At 37.8% G+C, this 27,252-nt stretch overlaps 1 protein-coding gene across 2 annotated transcripts in view; it reads left to right on the forward strand.

The window, feature by feature from the left end:
• Positions 1-27,252, forward strand: part of AOPEP (aminopeptidase O (putative)) — a gene marked incomplete at its 5' end in the record, with an annotated part of 173,784 nt that overhangs the window by 93,444 nt on the left and 53,088 nt on the right. For both annotated transcript variants that reach the window (XM_082301942.1, XM_082301943.1), the window contains 2 exons: positions 2,336-2,398; positions 3,027-3,110. In XM_082301942.1, coding sequence (XP_082158068.1) covers positions 2,336-2,398; positions 3,027-3,110 — 147 coding nt within the window. The remainder of the gene's footprint in view (positions 1-2,335; positions 2,399-3,026; positions 3,111-27,252) is intronic.

The raw sequence follows: 27,252 nt of genomic DNA on the forward strand, positions 1-27,252 counted from the left end.
AAAAGTTCCTGCTTTGGCAATGAGCTAAATCTTACTGACACATCAATAAATGGAGATAACAGCTGACTGCACAGCCAGTGTGCTGTGACCACCTCTTGTTAGGCCCACGCTATTTCTGTCACTGCTTTTTGTCTTCTGCAGGCTATCTGTACGGGCAAGTTGGCTCTTACCTTACGCTGCAGTGCTATCATCTTAAGAGCAGGTGAATGTTCAAGTTAGGATGTGCACAGCAATCAGGGAACCCCAGATGCTGGCTCCACAAGGTATATTACTGTGAAAAGTCAGTAACAATTCCTCTTGAACTTCCTTCACTGCTGTGCAGCTACTACCAACAAAACAGGAGCCTCCTCTGAATTTGAATGCACAGTGTGTTTGTGTGTTTGTGGATTTTCATCCCAAATCACCCTCAGGATTTGCAGGTCTGAAAATCAATGTCTCTGATAGCCTTTCCCCCCCCCTAGTTTTCTCTAAACATTTGACAGGAAAGGAAGTGCAATTCTTTAAAGAACTTAAATAGGTTTCATTCTTTCTCTGATCCAGTGTTTCCCATAGCTACTTCTGAGGGAATGTACAGTCTAATCTGTTAACTGACCCAAGGAAATACTGTTTAAGTAGTTGCATTAATTTGTGTTTGCCATTAATATAATTTTTTGGTCATTCCATTTGAACTATGTGCTGTTCTTCTTTCTTTGTTTAAATACTCTCAGTTCAAGAGTCAATTTATAGGCACTTTCAGAATTACCATTTAGTAGAAAAATCTGCTGTGGCTTTACAAAATAAAGGTATGTTGCTGACACTAGTTTCAAGTAGACCTGTTGTGAGCATGAAATAAAAAACTACAGTAAGATTTTCTATTGTGATATCTCTGTTGAAAACTTCATCTTTGTTTAATACTTCATAGTGAAGTTGCTTCTATTTAAAGCATTGAGTTTGATCTTGGCTTTGATCTAAAGCTTTTGATCTTGAAAGAAGGATGTTGTGGCAGTAAAACAAAAAGGCTAGGACAGATTTTTTTTTTTTGCAAGTGATAAAGGGATACTCTCAAGATTTAATACACACTTATTGGATCTACCTTTATTTATTTAAATCTGTTTACAAAGTCCATCTAATTCTATGTATTGAGGGTTTGCTTACACACGTTTTAATGTGCCCTATTCTTTTGCTAGAGCACAGATTTCCTTTTGAAGCTTTCAGGGAACATAGCAATATATAGTGTAAGTGTATAAATAATTTTCTAAAGAATATGAATAATTTTTAAAATACTGACAATACTATAATAGCATCATTTTAACTATAACAAGTATGATGCACTCTATCCTTTACTGCCTCTTGTGTTTTAAATATAAACACAAAAGCACTTGATAAAATCCTAACTTAGGAATTTATAGTATTCAGATTTTTCATAGCTGACATAAGTATCTCCCAACATGCTGGAGTTTGAATATCCTCTTCTGAGGGTGCAAAAATACCTGATGAAGTCCCATGCCTAAATTTAATCACCTGTTCACAGCATCTCGTTGAATAAATAAGGCTTTTAGCTGAGGCCTCGATAAAGAGCTTTCTGTGCTGCAGTATACCTAAAAAGCTGCTTTGGATCTTGTTTTTAAGATGCATTTCAGATCCTCCAAAGTAGTTTAGTAGTTGAGTTCTGTAGGTGCGAGCAAGTACCAAGGCCAATGTTAAAGCAATCAATGGTGATGATACTTTCTTGAACTATCCCTGCTAGGCCTTTCCTCTGTCCGTAAAGACCTGTGACAGAGCATTTGGTAGGAAAGTTCATAGGAAAGCGGCTTCTGTAGTGAGGGTCTTGAAGAGAGAGCCTAGCTCTAACAATTAGGCTGCAAACCGTGAGGAGCGTGCGTGTGGAGGTGGGGAAGGGCCGTCCCGTCGGCGACGATGTCGGAGGGAGCGCGGGTTGGCGCAGCACCCACAGCGGCCGGGCCGGGCCGAGCGGGGCCCGCGGCCGCCCCTCTGGGGGTGTCTCAGGCGCGGTGCCCCGGCCGGGCCGCCCCGGAGCCGGCCGGCCCTGACGTCTTTAAGGCAGGCTCCTCCTCTCCGCGGGGCTCCGGGGGCCGGAGCACGGAGGCGGGGGACCCTGCGGAGGTGTTTCATTTCCTACCGAGGGCTGCGGTGTGCCGCTGCCGAGCCCGGGAACGGCGGGATGTCGTGGGTCGGAACGGGACGAGGCAGAAAGGAGCGGGCGCGGCTGCGGGGACTGGCGGCGGTCGGACCCGGCTCCCGCCGCGCCTGCCGTCTCGGGGCCGCGGGGAGCGGGGAGCGTCGCGGATTCTCCGCCGGCGATCCCGCCTCACGGTGCGCTTTCTCCCCCGTGTAGCCCCTGTTGGAGGAGGGAGAGACGTGGAAGGAGTGTCAGCTCGTCCAGCAAGTGAGCGGCGAGGTGAGGAGGAAACCTTTCGCAGCTATTACATTGCACCCGCTTCTTGCCCTTGCTAATCTGCTCCTGGAGTTTTCTACCTGACACACCACCCCACCCTGCCAGGCTTTTGCTTTAAAACGTAATTGCTTTCGTATTAAGAATAAAAATATTAGTAGAGGGAAAAAAAACCCACCAAGTGTTATTACTTTATTAAATAATAACAACCACGCCATCCAAATTTGGCGTTGGTAGTCTGGAACAATGTTCGAGTGGGTGGCTGGAAATAAATCTCTTACTTGAAATAGAAGGTGTAAGGGATAAAGTGCAGAGGTTTTTCCCAGCAGTTTTTCACACTGCAATGATAACTTTCCATTTGGCAACCTGGTCTGACATCAAAATGTTCTTTGTGCAAAACCCTTTAAAGCAAAACGTCTAAGATGAAGAATATCACCTGACGCTTTGATCAGGTACAAGTAATAACCAGATTACCTGAGACCACATCACTTTAGAGAGGAAAAATGCTCTTTCCTTTCTAGTGAAGCAATGAAAAAAGTTGTCTTGAGTATCTTTATAGCTTTTTAGTAATGCTGAGTAACTGCAATCAGGTTGCACCTTCTACCTAAAAAAGCACCATGATTTTGAACTCCAGGTCACAAAATGGATTCAGACAAACCGGAGGATCAGAAAAAGCAGCAAAAAGAAAATGAAACAGGATGAAGTTTTTTTCCAGCAGGTAAGCAATCATGATGTCAGTTTGTGTAATGGGACAAAGGGCAGCAGATCCAAAATGCCTTTTTAAGCTTGGCAAAGATGTTACTTAGTGTCTTCAACAAGATGAAAGTAAATGGGTGTTACAGATGAAGTTTCAGAGTCACTATGTAGTTAAAATGGCAAGAAATAAATAACTTTTTTTAGATGTCTGTATTCAGAAGAGAAATTTTTCCTATATTTGTATTTAACTGGGACATTCTCAGGAAGAAACAGAAGGGTGCTGTCATCAGAGAACTATATCCCTTGAGAGCTTTTGACAGGATCTGAAGCACTTTTTTCAGATACTGGTAGGTGAGAGACAGTTTTCATGGTAGATAGTGGGAAAATAATAGATGGGATGTGCATGTTGAAACAAATATTTGGACTATGTTGTTGACTCTTCATTCAGAGGGTGAGTTTGAAAATCATGTATTTCCAGTATAGATACTAGTTAATGAAAATGTAATGATTATTTTAAAGAATACTACAGAGGACTATTAAACCTGAATGCAACCAAATTTGAACTATTTTTAAACCAATTAATTTTGATTAAGCTATTGTGAAAGACCTGTTCTATAAGGTTGAGTTGACCATTTAAATTTCAATGCAGAGAGATAAGTAGTTAGCTGATACTAAATAGTCATTTTCTGTCCCTTGAGGGAAAAAAGGTGAATAAAAATGTGCTTCCAAATGCATTATTAGAACTGTGATTTTTTTTTTTTGCTTGTTTTGGTTTTGAAAACAAATTTATGATTGTATTTTAAAGCTCTTGTTACCTTTAAAGGATTAAAATAGTAGTGTGTTGGTTTGCTGTTTCGACAGTACTTCTAAAATGCATGATGAATCATTGCTGTTTCTGTAGCCAAATTCTTCCTGATAGCATGGCTGCCAGCTCCTGGGATATGTTGCCTTAGTATGGGCATTGCAAGTATATGACAAGTGTCCACAAAGTGCATTGTTGTGGGTGGATGATTTACCAGCTCCATGGTTAGCTAAAAATTGCCAAATAGCATCCTTTAATTCACTACTTTTATTTTGTAACTGGAATGCATCATTTAGGAAAGATGTTATGTGTTGATGTGTTTTAGAATGACATGATCTAAATAGAGATAGCATCAACTGTTTCACCAGAAAATTCCATTTCTGTTTATATTTCTGTATGTGAATGTGTGTTTGTGTGTATGTGTAGCATTTGTATTTTACAATCATTTTATGCTAAGATGAAGAAGATTTTTTTAAGCAAAAAATTGTATTGCCTTGGGAATTTGTGAGCAAAATGCATTGATAGTACAAATAACCCTAGTACAAACCAGTCTGCGTGCATTTTGAAGCAATTTTTAAATGGTACAAAGTAGATCCCCTGTTGTGCCTGAACAGTAGGTTTAAAAGTGCCTTATGCTGTTATACCAATCCTAATCTCTTTTTACAGAGGAAAGTTTCATTAGTTCAAAATCTCTCTGTACTGATAAAACTTCTTTTCTGCTGAGGATGTTGTTCTCGCTCTGCATTTTGTGAGAGAGAACTTCAGCATGTACCTTGCTGGGTTAGAAATGCAAAACCTGATGTGTAAACATAAGATATACTCATTGTTTTTTCAAACAGTAATTCTAGAGCAAGGTCTGTGAGTAGACATACGAATTAAAATTGAAGGCAAGCATAACCATTGTCTTCTTATATCTGTAAGTATTAATAATTCATGGGGATCCAATGTGGATTCACAGAACTGCATTTGCAGGGTACTTAACCACGTGGGAAGGAAGAAGTGTAACAATCTTACATTTGATACTAAACCTATTCACTGAGGTTGGAATTCTTTATGTTGCTTGAAAGTCTGGCCATTGCAATGGTGATTTTTCCAATACAGTAACAGATAAAAGAATAGAAGAGAAAAAGCATGAGGGGCCTCCCTGGTTCTAGCAGAGCTTTATTATTTGGTTTCAGAGTTGGTTGCATTAGGTTTCCAACCTTGACTTACCAGTGCAATTCCTACTTAGTGTAGGTGGTGCTAACCTCTGTTTCATGAGAAGTCTTGATTTTTAGTTGTGTCCATGCTAGCTTATAGAAGAAATGGCATTATACAGGAGTTATCTTGAGAGATAAACAAGAGAACAAGAAAGAGAAAAGCATGTAATGGAAAAGTAGGGCAACCTGGAAGATAGTAGAGAAGTAGAAATAAAGGTGTGGAATGAGAAGAGGGAGGTGAGAAGGCAAGCAATAATAAACAGAGAAGTCAAAGAGTTGGTACCAGCTCATATAACAACTGTGATTAAAATAAAGATACTGATGGATTTTGCTACATCTAGAAAACTGAGCTTTGCTTTGATCTTACTTATCTTTTCAAAACAAACACCACCTTATTAAATGTAGCTTCTAAGCTTTCCAAACAAGCACTAACTTTTTATATGTAGCTTCTAAACTTTCATGCCTGTGCTGTTGGGGTTTTCCTCTAAGCCTTCATGTGCCTGTGCTGTTGGGTTTTCCTCTAAGCTTTCATGTGCCTGTGCTGTCCGATTTTCATCTATCATTTTTCTTCTTACTGATAGGAAGTTTCTAATACAGGGTGGATGACTTTGCTATACTGAGACACCACCAAATCAAAGCAAGTGCTGCATCCAAGTACAAAATTTAGGACAGAAAGATAACTGTATGGAATAAGTGAAACAGAATTGTGAAGGAATTCGGTTGCTGACAACTGCTGGGGAATTGCTTCTTGGAAAAAGTTGCCTTCTAAACAGTTAAGTTTGTAGGAGCTGACTTTACATACACTTACAAGTATTTAAAAAACATTTGAGGATATCATGTGCTGGATAAAAACTACATGACTGTAATGTGAACTGTGCTCAAGGAGAACCAGTGGGGAAGCTTGTGTAGAAAGGTGTGGGGCTGCTTTCCAGTGTGGATCCACACGGTGGATTGCAGCAGTGGGACAGAATTGATGGGTGAGAAAGACTTCTAGCCGAATAGCTGTGGGTTCTCATACTTCTGCTCTTCTTCTTTATTTGGGTTTTTTTCATCTGTTTTTAAGCTTTTTAAAATTTCTAACCTTGTTGCTGTTCTATCTCTGAAACTTCTTATATTTTCTTAACACCTTTTATGCCAATTTTTTTGTTTACTACTTCTTTTTCACATCTTGTGTCTTTTCCTGTCTTCTTTTGACTCATTTGTTTATCTTCAGTACTGTTCACTCCTTTCTATTTACTTTCAATCACTCTATCTGTTTGAAAAAAAATGGCAAAAGAAGTTGAAAAACTGAAAAAAAGTTACCTTTTGCTCACTGTGTTTTCTGCTTATAGTTCTCTGTAGCTACTCTTCTTACAGTATGTGCACATATACACAAGTTTAAACACATTCACCCTTTGCATTTCTACTTTTGCCATCCTTTCTATTTTTGTACATTTTTTACTCCTCATTTAATATTATGCTGTCACTTCATGTTGTCCTTTATCTGGTCAGCACATTTAGCAGTCAGTATGTGTATCAATATAGAATGGTGTTCATGTTTGAAATTTAGAGAAGGTGTAACAGAGTTGATAGGAGTTACTTGGTTAAAATAAGCGTTGTTGTATAATGAAGACTATGATAGAACTGTTAGGTGGTGGTGTTATGATGATGATGACGTTTGTTTTAATGGTTGACTGTGTCTGCTTGGAAAAAAAGATGCCATTATCCTATATGTGTTAGGCAGAAGAAAATGATCTTTCAGTCAGACTAGTGGAATTGTGGCATGCGATCTGTGTCTACTGTAGAATTTGTGGAGAAACATCTTTTCATTAGAGGACGAATTCACTTTTACATGACATTCAGTGTTTAAACATAAAAGCTTATTTGAAAATATTCCAGTGGTATAAATAGTGTTACCAGATGAGATTGCAAGGATACACAGGATTTAGGAAAAATACAGAAATATGTTTGCATATATATACACACTAGATAAGGAACATGTTTCCTGCAAATGATCAAAATTGCATTTGACTGTTTCAGTTTTAGTTTGATTGTATACTGAAACTTTGGGGAGTGATTCAACTTTTCCAGAATAATTTCTGCTGCTTTCTCAGAAATACTGTTTTCTTGTATTTAAAGTTCATCTGCTAGTTTTACTAGCAATGTGACTGTCTTTGATTTTTTTCCTATTGGTTGTTGCTATTGATCCTTCGTGTGACTCCAGAGATTTACAGTTGTCAGTATTTAAGCTCTGTTAATAACCTGAGCAAAAATGACTTTGTTGATATAGCTGTTAAACGTTTCTTATAAAAAAATAGAAAACCCAAACCAGTTGTGATATATATGCTAAAAGCTAAATGCTGTAAGTCTTTGTCCTTTAACAACGAATTCACCAATATAAGTGAAACACAAGAAACAAACCTTGTAATTCTCTGAAATTCGTTGTCTTGTTATACTGTATGTAGAAAATATTTTGAAGTCTCATTAAAAATACTGATAAAATACAGTGTGGTATAAAAGAGCTCTTAGTTAACTAGAAGATTTATTCAGAATGGTGTGCTTCTGCTAATTCAAGTAAAGACTGTTAACATATAATGCATAAAAATTATAGTAAGTCTTTTATTAGCATGTATTTTTTGTTTCTCAGAATGAGTATTTTTACTTGAATCCACCAAACTAAGGATCAAAGCAAAGATGAAATATGAAATAATCTCTTGAGCTTGTACACTGCTTGTGCATTTAACAGCTAAAAGAAACATGGTGAAAAGTCCTAAACTGTTATTCAGAGAGGCTTCAGTGGTGTTATTTGCTGTACCAAATACTGTTAATTTCACAGAACTTTCTAGCAGCCCTGTAAGCTGGCCTTCAGTGATTACAGAAAACATTTAATTCCTTTCTCATTCAGAAATTTGAATCAAAAATTTTATCCAGCTCATGTACAAGATATGATTTGCAGTAAATGTTGTTAAGCTGCCTGGGAAATAGACTCTGTCATTTAAACGCTTTTTTTCTGAGTACATATGAATATAATTTCAGGCCATTGGAACTAAGCATTTTTAGTATTTAGTTCTCCATCCCTGTAAGAATATCTGTAATTGTGAACTGTTTGGAAACTTTTTAATTGTGCAGTTCTAAAGAACTATTGTTTTTACAGGATAGTGCTGCTTCAGAATTCACTTAAGAAACATTTAATAGAATAAGAAAATACTATGTGTGCAAAAAAACCCCAACAAACAAGAGTGAAATTTTTGGTTTAGCAATATATTTTTTTAATAGTCCAGTTCTGACCACAGTATCAGCTGTATCTTATTTGCAGTAGTGGTATGCCAGGATCATGGTTTTCTTTTTAATAGCACCCATCTCTCTTAGCAAGGAATTGTTGTATTACATTTCATATTGAGCCTCCCAGATGGATGCTAACTTGTCAAAGAGTGAATGTTCTCATTAGGCCACATTTTCAATGATCAATCAAGATCAATGAAGCAACTTATTACCATGCATATGCTAATGCTTCTGCTCCCTTTCTGACTCTGAGATGACCATTTCTAAATTAGGAGATCTCAGGCCAGCATGTCTATGTGTCGAAATAGTTTAAAGATGGCAGATATTTGCATCACCATTAATTGTAGTTATCCAAGCAAGCAACCATCCTGAGCAATGGTAGATTAATGCCACTTTGTTGTAAAACATGAGGTTTGTCCAGAAAGTCATAAAAAGGCAGTTTTAATAGACAGGTTTATTTAATTTGATTTGTAGGAAGATCTAGTTACACGTTTGTGATGTAGCACTGTTTGGCTGTCAGTTCACTGGAGGCATTTTCATAAGGTGATGTTTCTGTATGTTATCATGTGATGCTATCTAGATATACTACATTATTGGGATTGACTACTGCCACTAACTTTTTCAGTCTGGTGTTGTTTCTAGTTATAAACCCCTATTTTTGGTGACTGAAACATGATCATTCATACCTTAACTTATAAAAAAAGTTTTGTCTTTAATAAAACAGGAAATGGAAAAAGTGAGAACAGTTTTATTCATTCCAAAATAGAAAAAATACCCCAAGCACAAAAAGCATTTGATTGTTTTTAATACTTCTCAAATGTATGCCCCCACCAGTGTTTATGCAGTGAATTCTGAGTGGTGATGTAGTGAGTTTTGGGAGTAGAGAGAAGGCTGTCCCTTTCAGGGCATTTCCAACTGAACAGCATACCACATTTGGAAGAAAGTAGTACACTACATTCAAACGCTCCATAAGTTTTCTCCTACAGATTTTTCCTATGGATTTTTTTATTAGCTGAGAATATACACTTGTGCATGCCAGCTGAATAATCTACTTGATTTAAATCTCCCAGGTTCTTCTTGATGTGATTGAGTATAATGACTCAGAAGGAGGTTTATTGGTCTGCTGGCTCAAATGTGTGCTTTATTTCAGTCTTATATTTACTACACATTGTCAGAAATAGACTTAACTATTTTTTAATGACTGGTGTTAGCTATTGTCCTCATTGTATGTATATTTTCAGTTTGGATTATGTTCACATGCTGTATAGTAAAAGCACATGTATACTAGTCTGTAAGTGCAGACATTGTTATTTAAAAAAATGTATGACCACAAAAGGTAAAGGCTAGGCCTTGTAGAAAACCTGTTAAAAAGGTTTTGGTAGTTCTTAATCTGCTTTTTCATGGCCACAGTACTAAAAGTAGTCGCGGGTACAACTTAAAATACTGTCGTTCTCTCCTCCCGCTAGAGTCCCCTAAGAAGCTCTTTTGGAGCAGGAAGGTAGCTCACAGCTGAAAGCAAATACATTCTTTTTTGCTTTAACTAAATTGACAGGATTGAATTTTTAAAGGTATGTAAATTGTACTGTCCTCATTTGGTCTGTGCTGCATGTATTTTCTTGTGTCACTTTTCCTATGGGCACAAACTTTGTGACTGATCACAATTGTCTAACTCACCTCATCAGATGCTTCACGTGCAGGTTTTGTGAAACCTATACCACCATTTGAAACTAGACTACTTCTCAACATTACCATATATTTATATATATATATATATTTATATATATATATAGTTATATTTTTATATATACGCTTAAATTTTCCATAGTTATATAAAAAAATTATTGCCAGTGACAATTTGCTTAATTAAATACAAGATTTTTTGTCCTCATGTGTTAGAGGTCATAATGATTTTTCAAGAAAAGCTTTTATTTTTACCTGGAAAAATAGCTGATGAAAAGGCAATTAGGCAATTATGTTGCTCTGGATATATTTTTCTCTTTTCTGCCTTAAATTAAGGCATCCATTGGGCATTTTCAATTAAAGTTGTGAGAGCTCTAAATCAAGCATGTTCCTGTAGAGATGCTGTGGGGAAAGCCCACAAAAAAGCAGTGCAGATATGTGAGCGCCATCATTTCTGGTAATCCTAATAGATGTGTAAGGAGGAAGATGATATGACTGTCGCAACCACAGGTACCATTTTTGTTGCCACTTTGAGCATCTGAGATGGTCTGGTCATGAGACGCAAGTTCCTTGTTGAAATTGGATTTCATTACTTTTGCTTATTAAAAAATTTAATGTTTTGGTTTTATGTACTGTATTCTACATACTCTTCAGGCTGCATGCTCTAAATGTGCTGGACACCATGTAATGAATTTGCCTTACAGCTGGTTTCCTTCTTCACTCATAGTAGAAATACCTGAAAAAAAAAAGGGTCTTAAGACTTAGCATGGAAGACTGATGAAGGTTTTTCTTATGTTCCCTCATCCATATTTCAAAAGGAAATGAAATACAGCAAGAGAGTATTAAATGTTTCCATGCTCAAGATCCTGTTTATTTCAAAGTAAAAGATGACGTGTAGTGCCAGTTATGCAGTAACTATGGTTGTCTTGTTTTTGTTTAACTCGATTTCTTTGTGTTTTGGCTGTACTTCTGACAAACATGGTGAAGCTATTAATATATTAAAATGCTTTGCTGAACCAGGTCTTAGTCATCCATTCTCAAGATCTATTTTCCAAGTGACCACTTCCTCATTGAAGAGATTTGATTTCTCCTTATTGCACAGAGAGTTTTCTACTGGGAGATGTTTGTTAATATTTTTAAATATATCTATTCATCTGTACATCTATATCTTACAGCGTAGATGACACCTTTGGGAGAGGGCAGGTAATATTTGAGAGACAATAACTGTAGAATTAATTTGTCTAAAGCTCAGTTTCCTTTTTAATTTGTCTAATGCTCAGTTTCCTTTCATGTCCTGCAATTTCCTCTCTCCTCTCTTGCTTGTTAAAGCAAAAGTAGGTTCCCTTCTAAGTGTATGCCAGTTCACACAAGATGGAATTCTCAGTTTATCACCCAAATTTACCTTCATTGTGGCTTGATAAATATGGCCTATTTTTTGACAGCAAGTGTTACCTTGAGTAAACCTCCTAGGTTTTCAAATGCTTCCAGAAGGAAGTAAAAAAAATTGAATTTTATCCATTGTGGAACATAAGCAACACAGATATTCATATTTAGGACAAGTGATTGCTTGAAGAGTTTGGGAAGCCGGGGAAGGTGATTTCAGCTTACCTGGTTTTATAGAAGGGAATATGTGAAAGGAAGGTGCATTTTGAATCCCTTCCCAGTCAATATAATTAATATGCCATACTTTTGTTTTAATACACACCCTTATTTTGTAATGTGTAATATTTTTTCAAGGAATTAAACATTTGCTCTTATTTGAAAAACTACTATGCTTGTTTATCACAGGAGAGGAGATGTACCTGACAACAAAATGCTTGTCTGTACTATATGCATTGCTCCTAATTTTAAAGCAGCTCAGAGTTGCATAAAAGTAGCTGAGAGATTCAAGACATCTCAAAAGATACTACCTAGTATCTTTTAAGGTACAGTTTTAATGCACTTCAGTGTTTACAAAATGTCTTCTACTAAACAATTGCCAAGTACTTTTTATATAAGGACCTACTTACCATTGCATGCGATACCTCAAAAATATGTAACATCTCTTAAAATTCTCTGTCCTTCAAAACTGAAATTAGAATGTTTATTTTGATTTTACAGATCATAATCCAAAGCATGGATAGCTTGTCTGCAGATAATAGATAGCTTGTCTGCAGATACTTAAGAAGTTGGGCACAGCAAGGAAATGAAGTCAAGTTTTTTGGCCCAACACAAACCTTCAGTTGAGGCTGTCTATATTATAGATAAGAATTGAGCCACACATTCTTCCATGAAGCAGTTAGTCCTGTCTGCACCAAAATATATACAGGTATTTTAATACAGATATATATACAGATATTTTAACCCGCAGCATAGATCAGAACAGAAGGTAGGGCTGTGACTTCATTTCCCCAATACTATGAAAGGCTCAGTGCATATAGCAGTGTAGTTGAAAAGATGATCTTGAGCATGGGAGGATTCATTTAATCTATATTTATATTGTAATAGAACATACTTTCTAGTAATGAATTACAGCTATAGTGATTTTAGATTTTAAGTATCAATTATAGGTGTTGGCTTTAAGTCTATTTTAAAAAATAATAATTTAATGGGCAACTATTTACCTTTTTTGCCTTTGACTGTTTGAATGTGGGTATGCAGCCTGTTACCTTTAACATAAAAGGAGAATAGAATAATTAATAAAAGCTTGCTAAATCATGGGTTTTTTCAGTGCAAAAAATTCTGATTGTAAAATATTCAGGCATGGTGTGGTAAGGTGTTAGAGGGCATGGTAACAGCCAGAAGTCAGAAATGTGCCTGTGTGTTGTGTCTTCACAGCACAGAAAGAGGTATGATGGCAAGTCTGTTCCTGTTGTATTAACTTGGAGGTAGTACAGAGCTGGAATCTATGATAAAGAAAATAGCATGCATAATCCTTTGCTACAGAGGTGTATTGCTATAGTGGTGTGTGTTGCTTCACAACTACATGAGACAGAAATGTAGAGTTAAGTTTCTTGTGTGAATGTCTTGTGTAGCTATCCAGCCTTCTGGTATAAAGTGGCATATAAGTAAATATTTAATGAGTTATATTTAATTGAAAGTATCTGGTCAGACTATCAGATTTTCTTTTGCTTCATCAGGAGGACAGGGACTTTTTCTGAAAATAACCCATTTTATACTTCCAGAGGGTATTTCATATCTTGCACTTGTTTTTAATCAGTTAAAGCCTGTGAATATCCCATATAGGAATTTGTTTGAAGTGTTTTTAAAAAGGAAGGTTGTGTAATACCAATGACCTAGATGGCATGTAGACACTAAGTCTTTTCATTTGTTTTCTCTTGTCCAAAGCATTGAGACAGGAAGCATTCTTAGAATTATTTTTAGATTTTTAAAAGTCAACCTTGATTTCCCTATGTAACAGTAATCCCTTGGCTAGGCCTGAAAGCAGTACTGTTTACTCTTCATAGTGCCATATGTTTGAAATTTTTGGTTTCATTTTGATGCCTGTGTTGTTTTTTTGTTTTTTTGTTTTTTTAAATAAAGTACTCAGAAACTTCACTTTACATTGGATTTTCATATATTAAATGTTTGGGTATAGAAGAAAGTGCTATCCAATGTATCCATGATTTTTCTCATAGTGTGCCTAAACCACAAAATGGTTTGATTTATTGCTGTCTACTCTGCATGTGTAAAAGAGCATGTGTAAGATTGTGTAAAAGGTCACTTTCTTGCTTTGTAATTGTGTTGCCTTTATGACATCACATTTGCTGTGACAGAAAGATGGCTGAGCTGTTAGGAGTCAGTAATTCTGGTTTCCTTCTTAGCTTGTATCTTATTTTCCATTTACGTATTCAGCTGAGAAGTGAGCTATTGCTCCCAATGTATCTTTACACCTCCATCATGGAGCTGCTGCTGTTTTAGTTGATGTGTCCCTTTTTCTAAAATAAAAAGAAATTGAGTGCATCAGTGCGTTGCCCTAGCACCTACCATTGCTTCTTGTGCCATTTACAGCATTAAAATCTGTGAAACTTGTACAGAGATGTTGCCTTAACCATGCACAGGCTGCTGAATTACTGAATCTTGTTATCCTTTCTTCTACCACACAAATGAGCTGTGCTATGTAGAGAGGGTAAGCAGTTTCAAGTTCTTCATCTTTGAAAGCTAAAAATACTCTTATCTAAGTGTTCTGTTACTTGTGACACTAAGTTAGTATTTGTAAAACGTGCTGGGTTTGGTAAATGTGAGAGTTCATGGAGTTTTTGTTTGTTGTTGCTGGTGTTAGAGCAATGACTGATGTAAGTAAGGGAATTGTGTTCTTTGGGCTACACATAAGCTTTTCACTGTCAAACCTATATCTGTGGTGCAATGCTACTTGATGTTTCCAAATCATATGCTCACTGTTTGACTATATTCCTTTCATCAGTGAAAAGCTGGGGCTTTTCAGCTTTTCTCAAGTCATCTTGATCTGAATGTTTCTAGTACCTCAAAATGTAGAATAAGTCAAATGCACAAAGTGCTATAAAAATGTCTCTTTATGACAAAATAAAAATCTCTTGTCATTCAACAAATCTGCTATGGAAAAGTTACTTTTGAAGAGTAGTGAGTTTTACTTGGCCAGAACATTGTGAGTGTCTGTTAAAGTTTATAAAAATCTGATTGTGGATGCTGAAACATGAACTCTGGATTACTCAGTTACTAAATAAACCTCCCAACAGAATAGCTCAGTATTAGTTACACAGAGGAAAAACTGGAAAATGGGAGAAGTTGGATCAATATGCCATCACCTTCATTATTGTGATTCTAATTACATTTAAAATTTTAATACGTTTCAAAGTCACGATATGTGAAATGACCAATTATTACCAACACGAATCCTTGAGATTTCACAATGCTCATTGCTGCGCACATGTTGTCTGAGGAGATCTAGACAGGCATAGGAAAGGTAGAAAGGAAAGGATAGGTTGTCCAGGAGGGCCAACCCTCTCCTGGGGTGCATCAGGCACAGCATTGCGAGCTGGGCAAGGGGGGCATTGTCCAGCTCTGCTTTGCACTGGGGCGGCCTCACCTCGAGTGCTGGGGGCAGTTTTGCTGTATGAGGAGCAGCTGAGGGCACCTGGTCTGTTCAGCCTGGAGATGAGGAGACTGAGGGGAGACCTCATTGCAGTTACAACTTCCTTGTGAGGGGAATAGGAGGGGCAGACACTGATCTCTTCTCTGTGATGCCAAGTGATGGGAACCAAGAGAATGGGCTGAAGTTGTGTCAGGGAGGTTTAGGTTGGATATTAGAAAAAGATTCTTCACCCAGAGGGTGGTTGGGCACTGGAACAGGCTCCCCAGGTCACAGCGCTGAGGCTGACAGAGTTCAAGAAGCGTTTGAACAATGCTCTCGGGCACATGGTGTGACTCCTGGGGCTGGTGCTGTGCAGGGTCAGGGACTGGACTTGGTCGTTGTGAGCCCCTTCTAGTTCAGAGTGATCTGTGGTTCTATTATTCTAGAAGGAGAGTTAAAGCTCAAGGTTTTTGGTTTATGTTCAACCTCCCCAGCAAGTACCAGCATTTTCCCCTTCTGGGTTCTGTTTCTGTGGGAGTTCTACAAACAACCCCACTAGTGGCCTGTGAAGCACTACAGAACAGGACACAGAAGTAACTCTGCTTTAAGTAACAGGTAGGGAGAATTTGCCTACTTACATTGCATTTGATTTTAATGTTAGGAGTTGGGGGATGGGAATTAAAAGATATATGAAGGGAATGTCCAGTCAAAGATGTCCTTCCTATTCTGGAAGCTAACTTAGAGTGCAAGTGCCTTTTCTTTTCCCAGTTTATTGAATTTATTGCCATCTTGGCTTAGTTAACAGTGGACTGGCTGGGTGTTTTGCAATGCAGACTCTTTCCAAAGCACTGGCAAAGATTTACCGTAATTCCAGCTGAGTTTCCCTGAGGGTTTGAGCTGAAAGTCTGACTTTCATATTAAATTAGGCATGGTTACAAGACAAGAATTATTTGTGAAGTTTTTATGAGGCATGTGACTGACAAAACAGGCAACAGGGATGCAATCACTGGTCAAAAATGTATCCAGGATACAAAGGGCTCTTACTTATAGACTTGAAGGGTCATAGATAGAAAGATAGCCTTTATAAGTTTAAAATAAAAAACACCCCTCCCTCAAACTTGTTTGTGCGAGTTACCCTTGTTTGACGATTTCACCTCAAAAAAGGGCTTCCCCTTTTTTTTCTAAACACCTGAAATTTCACACAACTATTCCATGTATTTCAACCAGACAATGTTTTGGGGGTTGGTTTTGAGTTTTTTCAGTTCAGTTGTATTTTTACAATACTTTAAAATACTTTGGCAAACATCTTCTGTGGTGTAGCAGTGACCAAAAGTACTTGCTATTCATTTCCATGGCCATATTTATATCAATGTTGCTGTTATTCTTTATGGCAGGGTGCTGCAGAGATTTTTGCTAGTGTTTTGGGTCATAGCAGGAATGAGAATCATGGCATAAACATTGTCCCATGCCACTCCACCTCTATTAAACATTGAATTGACCCCTCAAATGCCACATTTTTTTTTTTTTCCCCCAGTTCAAAATTGTGCTGTGCTTTGAAAATAACTGTGTATTTGACAAGTTTGGATTGATGTATGATTAAACAGTGTTTAAAATTATGGCAGTTATCCATCTATGCTTGAGTGTTCTACATGGTTCCTGCTGGATTAATCACTTGCTGATGTCAGAATTACCATCACTGAGTGCCTAGAGGGAAATGAAAGATAGGGTGATATAATCATGAAGTCAGGCTCTCCACATGGCAAATGCAGTCCTTTTATTTTCCTTTCCTGTCTTGCATCATATCCCATCTGTCAATATTTCCACATTGGTTCCTTACCATTTTCCTCTTTATTTTTTAGGGAAAATTTTAGTTTCAGCAACCTTGTATTTCCTCCTTTCCTTTGCAAAAAAAGGCTATCATGAGAGTGAAAATCCATTTCTAACCTGGGAATGTTTATGGATATGCTACTGTAATGAGTACCTGTGCTTTACCTGATCTAAACCTCTGTTATGCTCAGGTGTTTCTGGTTTGCCTGTGGAAAAAAAAGGAGATGGTTAATGTCTGCTTGTTTTGTGATGTTTAATTAAATCAATGGGAAGCAAATATATTTTTTTGTATGGAGCAACTCCATACTACTACAGATACGCTTGTCCTTCTGTCTCTTCTTACCATTATGCATATGTTCTTGTGGAAGACAATGTTGTCATGTTACATAAACTGCAGAGACCTGATTCTTCATGACTATGCCTGTTTAATGTGATGAAGGATTTTAAGCATATTTGGATGCATAGAAAATGATGAAACTGAAATTATATTAAGAATGTGATGGATTCATTTTAGCTCAAATATGAATGAAACCTCATGTAGCTATCTTCACTCAAAGTCTATAATAAAAACAGCATCACAGCTTGGAAGTGGAGATTAAATGTGGCAAAAAAATCAGGACATATTTTAGTTTCATCCAGTAGCTCTCCCAGTCATTTTAGATGCTAAAGGAATCTTCTGAGGGCTAATGCTTTTGAAGTAGGCCTTCCTGTTACAAAGTAGGCTGTTCTAGAATAGTTTTTGTTTGTGGGGTTTTTTTTGTGGTTTTCTTGTTTGTTTGTTTGGGGGGGTTATTTGTTTATTATTTTTCTTTATCCAAATGGCAATAGAACAACTCTTAAATGTTTACCCAGATTAAATGCTTTTACAGCAGTGTGCTGACAGTTTTGGTAATTTGTACTGAGTTTCTGGGGAGAGCAGTATCTGTACAGAGGCTTTTGTTCCTTAAGTATGGACAAGATTGGCAATAGCTAAAAATTAGCAATATCTAAAGGTCGCCGAGTGTTTTGGGTGAGGAAAGCCAAAATACTCATTCTCAGTAAGAATGCCTCCTAAAAGAGCTAACAAGAGAGTTGTATTGCTTAAAATATTTTTTGATTGTGTCAGCAAAAACCAGGGTAGGATAGGTTTGAAGATATGTATCGCATCTGAGGTTCTGAGTTGACATTTGCTCTCTCAGCCTTGTATTTTTGCAGACTTTAAGGGCACTCCCCCTGGAAAGAAAGAAGATCTAGTTTTTCACTTTTTACTCTGGGATTTTTGTTTCAGTGTTGTTGTTGTTGTGGGTCTTTGTTTCTTCTATAGTTTGTTTTTTAATGTGTAACATTTGTCCTGGAAATCTGCAGTCACTACAGGGGGAGAAGGTGCGTTTGAACTGAGAGAGGTACAAGGACTGAGGTTGTGTCAGTCAAGGTGAATGCTCAGTCAAAAAGCTCTTTTAAAATTAAAACCATTGATAGGTCAGTTGACATGATGGTTGGTAAACTGGGGGAGGACAAGAGACAGCTGACTGCCTTTCAGCAGGAGCTGCTGACCTTGAAGTGTGTGTAAAAGAAGGTCTACTAAGAAGTAGTGAATATGCAGTCACACCATAAGTAAATGGGGGAGGGTGGTGAGAGATGCCTGTTTTGTACCTCAAAGAGAAGAAAGAAACAGTTTAAGGAAAGTCAGTATGGGATGTGAACCTGAATTCAGGTGGGATCCACACTGGAAGTTTTCAGGGAAAGAAAATGGTAAGAAAGGCTTTGTCCCAGATGGAACACCCTACTGGTGTTGAAGGTGCGCAGCAATTCCCAGCCTTCACAGCCTCCTGGCTAGTTCAAGAAAATTTCTGTATAAAATGTTTTGAGGTTTGTGGTTTTTTCTAATGTCTTGGTTCCCATGCAGAAGCCAAATATTAAAATGTTATTTGACTACACTGCTTTAATATTAGGTAACAGGGTATCTTTTAAAATCTTTACAAAAGCCTCTATCTTTGCTTCTGAGAAATCTTAAAAACTCCTGAAATGCAGGAGCAAGGAGTGTGGGAGGGAAAGACAGATTAAAACTGACAGTAAAAACCAGAATCTGTACACACCTGGATCTTTGATAAAGCGAGTTTTGATTAAGTGCAGGATAAATTATGACAAAAAGCACATTGGTTAAACTGGGAGTTCCCATTATTAACATTATAAAAATATTAAAAATAGAATTCACAGCAAACAGGATGTCTGGTCATAACAGTGCAGCTTCGGTTGCCCGGTATTTATGCAGCTGACCTTCTGTGCTGACATCAGAGAGCAGCAAGGAGCCTCGTGACCGTGAATAAGACTCCCGTTTATTCTGCTCACACCAACATGGTAGCTCATGGAAGGAATGAGCTAGCCTTTAAGGTGTAATGTGAAGAAATGAGCTAGTACCTTCAGGGAACGGGACATAAACCGCTCCTGCTCTGTTGTTGACACATTCTTTCTGTAAAGCTTTAGTTTTCCCTCCTGTTGTGGCCAGTGGAACTTTTCAATTTCTTTTTAATAGTAGTGTTAATTTTTTTTCTCTGATATTAAATTTGGTAGTAGAGTTTCAGGAGTATGGAGACTTTATTCCAAGTTCCTGAACTACTTGTACCAAATGAATTAACAAACCAATAGTTCTGGGAGATGGGCTGTGCTGCCCAAACGAAGGGACACAGTGAGCATTCTGTGGATCATGGAGTGCGTTCCTCACTGACCATTTACAGTAGAAATATTAAGGAAACACCTTCTTCAGCACAATAGGCAGGCAAACATTCCTGCAGTTTGAAGCCTGGACCAGGCTGGCTGACATTTTAGCACAGAGAATATTTTATGTTCACAATCCCTGCCTGTCATGTGATGGCTTATGAGAGAGTAGGGCTGGCTATGGAGAGCTGCAGCACGTGGGGCTCTCATTACTGCCATATGCAAATATGTTATTTGCATTCATATTGTTGTGAAATTGGGTCACCTGGGCCAACTGCACTTACCTGAAATTAACCTTCTCTATCGTGTTCTTTTCTGTTGCTCTCAAAATTTGCTTCTCTTTCAACTGAAAAGCAGACTGCCCTAAGTTTTGAGGGGAAAATCCATGAATGCAGAAAAATATGAGTTTAAAAGTATCTAAGAGTTGATACAAATGTATAAATTTGTTGAAAATTGCAACAAATGGGTCTTCTGCAGAAAGGAGAAAAAAAAAAGGCATACATAGAAGGAACTTCTGTTACTTTGTATTGATATCAGTCTCAATTTTGTGATGATTCACTGAGGTTACTAAACCTGTACATACAGATCTTCATTTTGGCTCACAGCTAAGTTCTTAGATTTTTTGGTCGTACCTTACTTTCTGATTTTTCTTTCACTTCCTTCTAAAGGAAAATGCTTGCTTACAGTATCAGAAATTCTATTGTGTATCAGCATATGTATTAATGGCATACTTGAAATAAAAGTTATAAGCCAGGAATACCTATTTCAAATATCTCAATACCTTTTTGCCAAGCCGTTTGTTTACTGAACCTTTGAAAAGAGAGATACAATGTTCAATTAACTGAAGGAATGTACGACACTCAAATACCACACCCAGCCTGCTTAGGAGGACAGTATTTTTTTTTTGTGCCTACGTGTCCTTGAATAGTTATGGGGCAGGTTTAGGTTTGGTGTCAGTTTACAGTGGAAAAATACAAGTCTGAAGCTATTGTTTAAGAAGACAAAATGTGTATGTGAAACCAAAATGCTGGAAGGGCATATGGTACAAGAAATGTACCTTTCCTAAAGAAATGTAACTATAGTAGTGAAATGGGATTGACAAAAAGCTCTTGTCAAATTTTGATGGCCTCTCAGACTGGGGGAAGCTTTCTCTGAGATCTTATTTATGTTCTTAAAGAAGGCACAGCATGTAGTGTGTGTGCATATATGATTTGGCTTTCTCCCCTGCTCTCAAAACCATAAAGAAGTGCTGTGTTTTAAGAAATATAACTGTACACTTTAAATTGGTTTCATTATAACTTATTTTTTAGTTTGAAAGAGGTGGTTTTAAACAGAAATTTGACAGTGCTGCTTTTTTGACCTTGTTGGGAAAGTGCGATTAATTCCTGTTAAGTCCTTGCTTGGTCCTATTCAAGAATCATGTCTTTCTGTGCCATCAATATCTCAGCAAAGTAAGCTAGGCTTGAGGAAGACCAAACACATTTGGGTCTGTGACAGAAGAGGATGTGGCTTTAATTCTGAAAAGGTGGGTTGCTCTACAGTGCAAATGTACTTGACACCTACAAAAGCCTTCCTTCCTCCCCATCTGATGTCCTTACCAGCTGTCCTGGCTCCCTGCCTGTTGAGGTTCACATGCTCGGGTGTGGGCAGAGCTTCACTTGCAGCCTGCTTGCTCTTTCTCCAGTGGTATGCTAGGGTTTCAGCAGGCTTTTCCCAAGAGTGTGTGGAGGCATCCCACAGCTCAGATGGTTCGAATGTTAATCATCGAGTCGAAGGCCAGGTCCTTAGGTGCATGAGGCTATGCTGAGGGTATGGGCATTGTCTGCCTTTCTCTTTGCTGACTGAAGACACACAAGAGCCAGCCTGCCATGATCTCCTCACCTGATCCCTTTTACTGTGAACAAGCCATAGTAATTCTTCAGAGTATCATGCTAGCATGGAATATGTTGAAGCTCCTCACTGCAACTAATGCTAAAAGACTGGAGCTGGAAGCTTTTAAATATGTTTTTGAGTCCCTCTGTTACCAATTTATATGCTTTGAAGTGATCAGGTTGATAAATGACATGACTTCAGGCTGAAATTTTAAGAAAAATTCAAAAATGTGTTCTTTCATATGTTCTGTCTGCAAACTATCACAAAACTGAAGTTTTCTTATCTGATCCACAGGACAGTGAAAAGCTACAAATACCTCATTGTCAATCATCAATACACATTATTGATGGTAGGTTTTCATAGGAAATTAGCAGGCATTTGTCTGTCAAGGATTGATGATAACTTGGTAATATTTTAATGTGCCAATTGGACCACTCCTTCTGCTTAAATGTCAGTCAGAAGATACTCATTTTGTTTCCAAATGATGACCTTTATGAAAAGGAGAAAAAGAAGAAGAAAAAGAGGGTGATTAAAACCATAAACCATAATCTATTCAAGATTCAACAAATTCTGGTTTTTTGAGTCAAGAAGCTCTATCTTCACTTTACATTTTTGTGTGTACCAGGGTTCTGCACATAGGAGCACAAAGCGGAGACTGCTGCATGCTTCTGTGAAGCAGAGTTCCCAAAAGAGTAAAAGCAGATTTTCTAGTCCAGACCTTTTTTTGCCTTTTGTTGATCAGTTAGACAGTGTAATATTGGGCCAGTTTCAAATCAACGTAGGCAGCATAGTTCTGTAGCAATGTGCTTTTCAGAGGGTTTAGTCCTTAAGCAAGCTCATCACAGGCATGTGATGCCCATGTCCACAGTAGTTTGCAGTTTGTCAAGTGGGGTGAAAGACCAAAGGAGTGAGGAGTTCAGATTTAGCTGAAATTACTGGAAATTTTTACAAATGTAGTACACACACAAATATTGTTCTGGGAATGAAGCCACTGAACTAATGTTAGCAGATCTGATATTTTAAATTATTTTTTGTTGGTTTAAGTTTACTTTTGAGTTCAGAGTGTAGACTTGAGAACCTGAGTAAAACGTATGTCCGTCAGCTGTGATGGAGAAGTATTATATGTTTTGAAGGAAGCATTTCTTTTAGTCCCATGCTGTATTTAACTTCAGTGGTTCCATGTTTTATAAGCTCAAATGAAGCTAGAATACAATACTCCAACTAACAAAAAGCCACACGTACTCTTAGAATGAATCTATACTAGTTTAAAATAAATGCCACTACATATATTTTCTCTAATGAAAATCTGAACTCGTATAAACTTCATGTAACCTGCAGTCATACTGTACTGGCATAAAGCAATACAGAACTGGTGCTCTGCAACAGTTTACATAGAAGCTCAATAGTTTCGTGATTGTTTTAGTTCACCTACATGAATGTTCATACAACAGTGGCATGACAAATAATTGTCAAACAAGTAATTTAGTGCCCAAATACATTAGCTATTGTTTTACTTTTTAGAGACATTCAGCTGCATAAATAGGAAAGTGACTGAGCCTCTCCAGCAGTTCACTTCAGGTTCAGTATTTGTGCCTTTCAAATTACAGTGAGTACTTGTAAGGAATGTAAATTGTCCTGAGACCCTGTACAATATGTATAGATAGAATGGCTGCACCCAGTAGTGTCTAGATCTGCTTCCACAGCGCAGCAATACCACTTCATTTAATGATCTTGGAAAGATCAGATTAGAGAGAATAGTGAAGGATAACAGAGGATGGGTTTGGTCAGCCACATTGCCATAACATGGCTGGAGAAATAGTGATTTGCACTACTTTTCATAGTTCTATACAGATAGGGTCAGTACTTTGCTTTCACAAAAATGAAATTTGGTGTAAAGATGTTTTTTAACAAGTTTTCTTCTGCTGACTGTTGAGACAATGACTCAAGAGTTCTTCTGCCATCATGTTTATTTTGTCGTGGCTGTTGTTACTTACAATGAAGGAACTTTCATGGGTGTCCGGGAGGTTCCTCTGGGCTTTACCTTTTTCAGATGAAACAGTGCAGCTCTGTGTAAGCTTGGGAGAGGAAACTATGGGTTTTCTGCATCCTTAACTGGATGATGGCCCTCAGTGAAATAGGCAGCCCTGTGTAAAAGTCTTGTGAGGTTTCCCACTTCTGAGTGGAAGAGTTGTGTGAATGACCTCATGGATCCTCTCTGCAAATATCTCTGTTCATTGATGGTTCACCACTGACTGTTAGCCAAGATATTTCACCAATCTAGAAGGACCTAGTTCCTCTAAAATTGTTAATACATGCTCAAATCAGTATTTTTATTAATTTTTTTATTTGACCTAGTACAATCTCATTTGTATGTTACCAGTGGATAGATCTCAGGGGTTTTGTTCACAGGGGTTTTCTGGGATTTTGTTGTTTTGATTATTTTGTTTTGTTTTGTTTTGGGGGGGGGGGGGGTTTGTTGTGGTTTTTTTTTCTTGTTTTTAGAAAGATTTGCATTAACTGAGTAGTAATCTTGTTATTAAGGGTGACTTATTCCAATTCTCTTCTTTTGAGCTGCTGAATACTAACTGCCAGATAATTTTCCACGTTTCATATTCCTCCCTTTTTCAGGCAGGTTGGCATTGCATGCACAATACAGGGTGCCAAGGCATGATCTTACAGCCCCTGGAGTTGCTGTCTATGTTCAGCTTAAGATCCTCTAAGGCATAGAAATGTGAATAGCTGGTCATTTGTGCTTCAATTGACTTGCGAAGTTATCCTAGTGCCGCACAGGTTTTTCTGTCGTTCCTGCTAAAGTCCAGGCACTGGACTGTCATCACACTTCTCTAGCACTGCTACCAGAGAAGAGGTTAGATATGAAAATTGAGTGCTCTACCACTACGTTGCTTTGAATGGCAATGTAAGTCACTTACACTGAGGGTTTTATCTAAAATTACATGTTATTCTTCCTTACCTTTTACCCTTTTCCTTAGTTATAATTTCCTACAGTGATATATTTACTTCAAGGACATTCCCATCTGATTTCAGAGAAGAGGAAGAAAGCTGATCAGCTTCCAGGAAATTCCTTTGGTAGCTGCAGGGGCTGGGCTTGTGATACTGTGGTATTAATAGTTGCTCCTCAGAGATTTTATGGTTGCTGTCTTTCACCTCCTGAAAGGATCAAGATTATTTTAGTCTTGTTGCCTATAACATATGCTCACTTAAAGCTAATTTCAGTGTATATGTGTTTACCCCCATATGTTTTCTCTAGTAATCTGGCTTATTTTAATCAAGTATGGAAGAAAGACAGATGTCAAAGACAACTAATACAGTAAACACTAGCTAGATAGAGGAAGGAGAGTCAGTAAATCATGACATTGAAATAGAGCTTGTGATTTGTTCGACACAGGGAATCTCTGTAAATCTCTCTCTGTCCTAGAAGTTATCTGAATAAACTTCAGAGTTGACAATCAACCACAGGATACACATTGAGGAGAAACATGGACTTCATGGCCTGTTACACTTCTGGAACAACACAGTTTGGCTCCATGATGCTCCATTGTGATGGAGCAAACCTCTTGCTTGTGTGAGCATGTATCGTTCTCATACAGTAGTGTCAAAGGGACAAGTAGGGTGTTGGGTGCAGCTCATAAGCAGGAAACAGGATGTGCAAGTCAGTTTCTCCTTTTGATGCTGATGAACTGAATGCCTTTAGGCAAACTAATTCCCCTTAGGTTTTCTACAAATGACTCAACATAAACACACAGTGTGCTCATTTCCAGTGTATGATCTGTAGACCTCTGCCCTTTAATGGGCTGGTTGGCCATACATTAACTGGTTTTATCTTCCAGCCTCAAAGACCTATCCATTCTCTCCTGCACATTGTAGTACTTTTCCAGGAATGATCTATGTGAGCATAAAAATAAAGAGCTTTTTTCAAATATGAGTACTGGAGATCATTCAAAATTCTTGGCGTTGTAACCACAGTTGTATTGCACTGCAGTTACTGCATGCACAGCCGTATAAAGGGAACATACAGTTCTGTTTATTGTGATGTTAGCAACTCAGTGCTCTTGTTTCACTGCAGTGTGGTATGAACAAGACTTCTTGATGTATCTTGCTTTTTCACGCTTTCAAATAGGATAACATAATGTGATCAGGCAAAGCTGTGTATGACAGGACAAATGCAAAGGTAGTAAATACATTCTAATGAGGTTTTTAGATCAATCAAGATCTAGGGCTAACTGTTGAAATAACTTTCAAGGGGATTGAAGGGAATACAAAATCTGCCAGTAACATATTTCCTAGTTTTTATTTGTGGATAAAAGTCTTAAGGAAAGTCATATCAGAGGTGTGTGGGCTGTTCTTTCAGCATTCTGAAAAAGACTGGTTTTGTCTTTTGTTTTCCTCGAAGTTAAGTTATACTGACTGTCCTATATTCGTTTAGACAAAGCTAGTGTTGAACTCCACTCAGGTTGTCCAGTCATTTTAGTAGTCGTGCTTGCTGTCTCCATACTGGACTAAGACTCCTGAGCCAATTTCAGAAGATGCTGCTTGGCCTCTCCCACAGAGTGCATGTGAATAATACTATTAACTAGACAGAAGTATTTTTTTTGGTCTGTCTTACACACTATTTTAAAACACAGGTGGAAACTCATCCCAGCTTATTTAGGTACATTACTTCTCTCATAGTCTAGTAGTTGGCAGCAGTCAAATATGCTGTGTGTGCGTCATTAGTTAGGATGAATTATACATTGGTAATGAAGAAGAACCAATTTTTTAAACTTGCCTAGAAGTAAACAGAAATAATTTATTTTTCAATTTCTTCTTGATTCACCTAGTTTACTGATGTATAGCTAAAAATGCTGTGACAAGCATAGCTTATTTTACTTAATTTCCTCTTTGGGAGAAGCCTGATCAGACAGGGATGTTTCTATATTAATCTTACTAAATTTTACCAGTCTCTCTTTCCCTGCCATGAACTTTGGCATATGATGAAAAAGAAGAAGAGACTGAGCCAAGACAATATTCTTAGTGACTTTGGGTAAAACAACTGACATCCCGTCATAGCAGCAATATAGAAGTTTTGCATTATCTGTGTAGGCAGAGCAAGTTGTGATGATCTCTCTTGTTCCACCTGAAAGTGCAGTGGCCTGTGAAGCAGCTTCTGTTTGACATTGTGCACAGCCTTAAAGTATAGAAAAATCTTCATTCTCATGGTTGGTAAGTGCATTAACTCTGTTACAAGATTTTTCTGATGCTTATTCACACCTTTCTCTGGCATCTTGTAGATAAGGAAGAAAATAATGTTTTTCTCGAAGTATTTTGCTGCAAGGTACATATATGCATATGGGTGGTATGTGCCTACATGCATCGTAACTTTGAAGGTTTTTATCTTCAAGAGGCCCATCTCTGGCTGTCATGGATGTTGCAGCTGTCAGCAAGAATAGGTCAGTGACCATTTGAGTAAGCTGAACTCGTTCTATTAGCTGCCCCCTGGGTAATTTTTCATAGTATTTTCCATGTTAGCAAACTTTCCACTTGTTAGAGCTTACAGGCCATTCTTTCATGAATCGTCCTTCCAAATTTCCTTACAGAACTTGGCAAAATAAGTTGTTTGATTAGCTTCCCCCAGCCCTCACTGTGTTCTTCTATGGTATGAACCAATAAATTCTTTAGAAAAAGGGAGAAAGGAGCATCAGAAAGGAGGTGTTATGTCACTTTCCAATCCTTTCATTCTCTGAGGATCTGATAGGCACACAAAATGTAAAAAAGATTTGGGGTTTGCAGTCATGATCTGTCC

Source organism: Coloeus monedula, assembly GCF_965178545.1.
Source record: "Coloeus monedula genome assembly, chromosome: Z".
NCBI classification, from domain to species: Eukaryota; Metazoa; Chordata; class Aves; order Passeriformes; family Corvidae; genus Coloeus; species Coloeus monedula.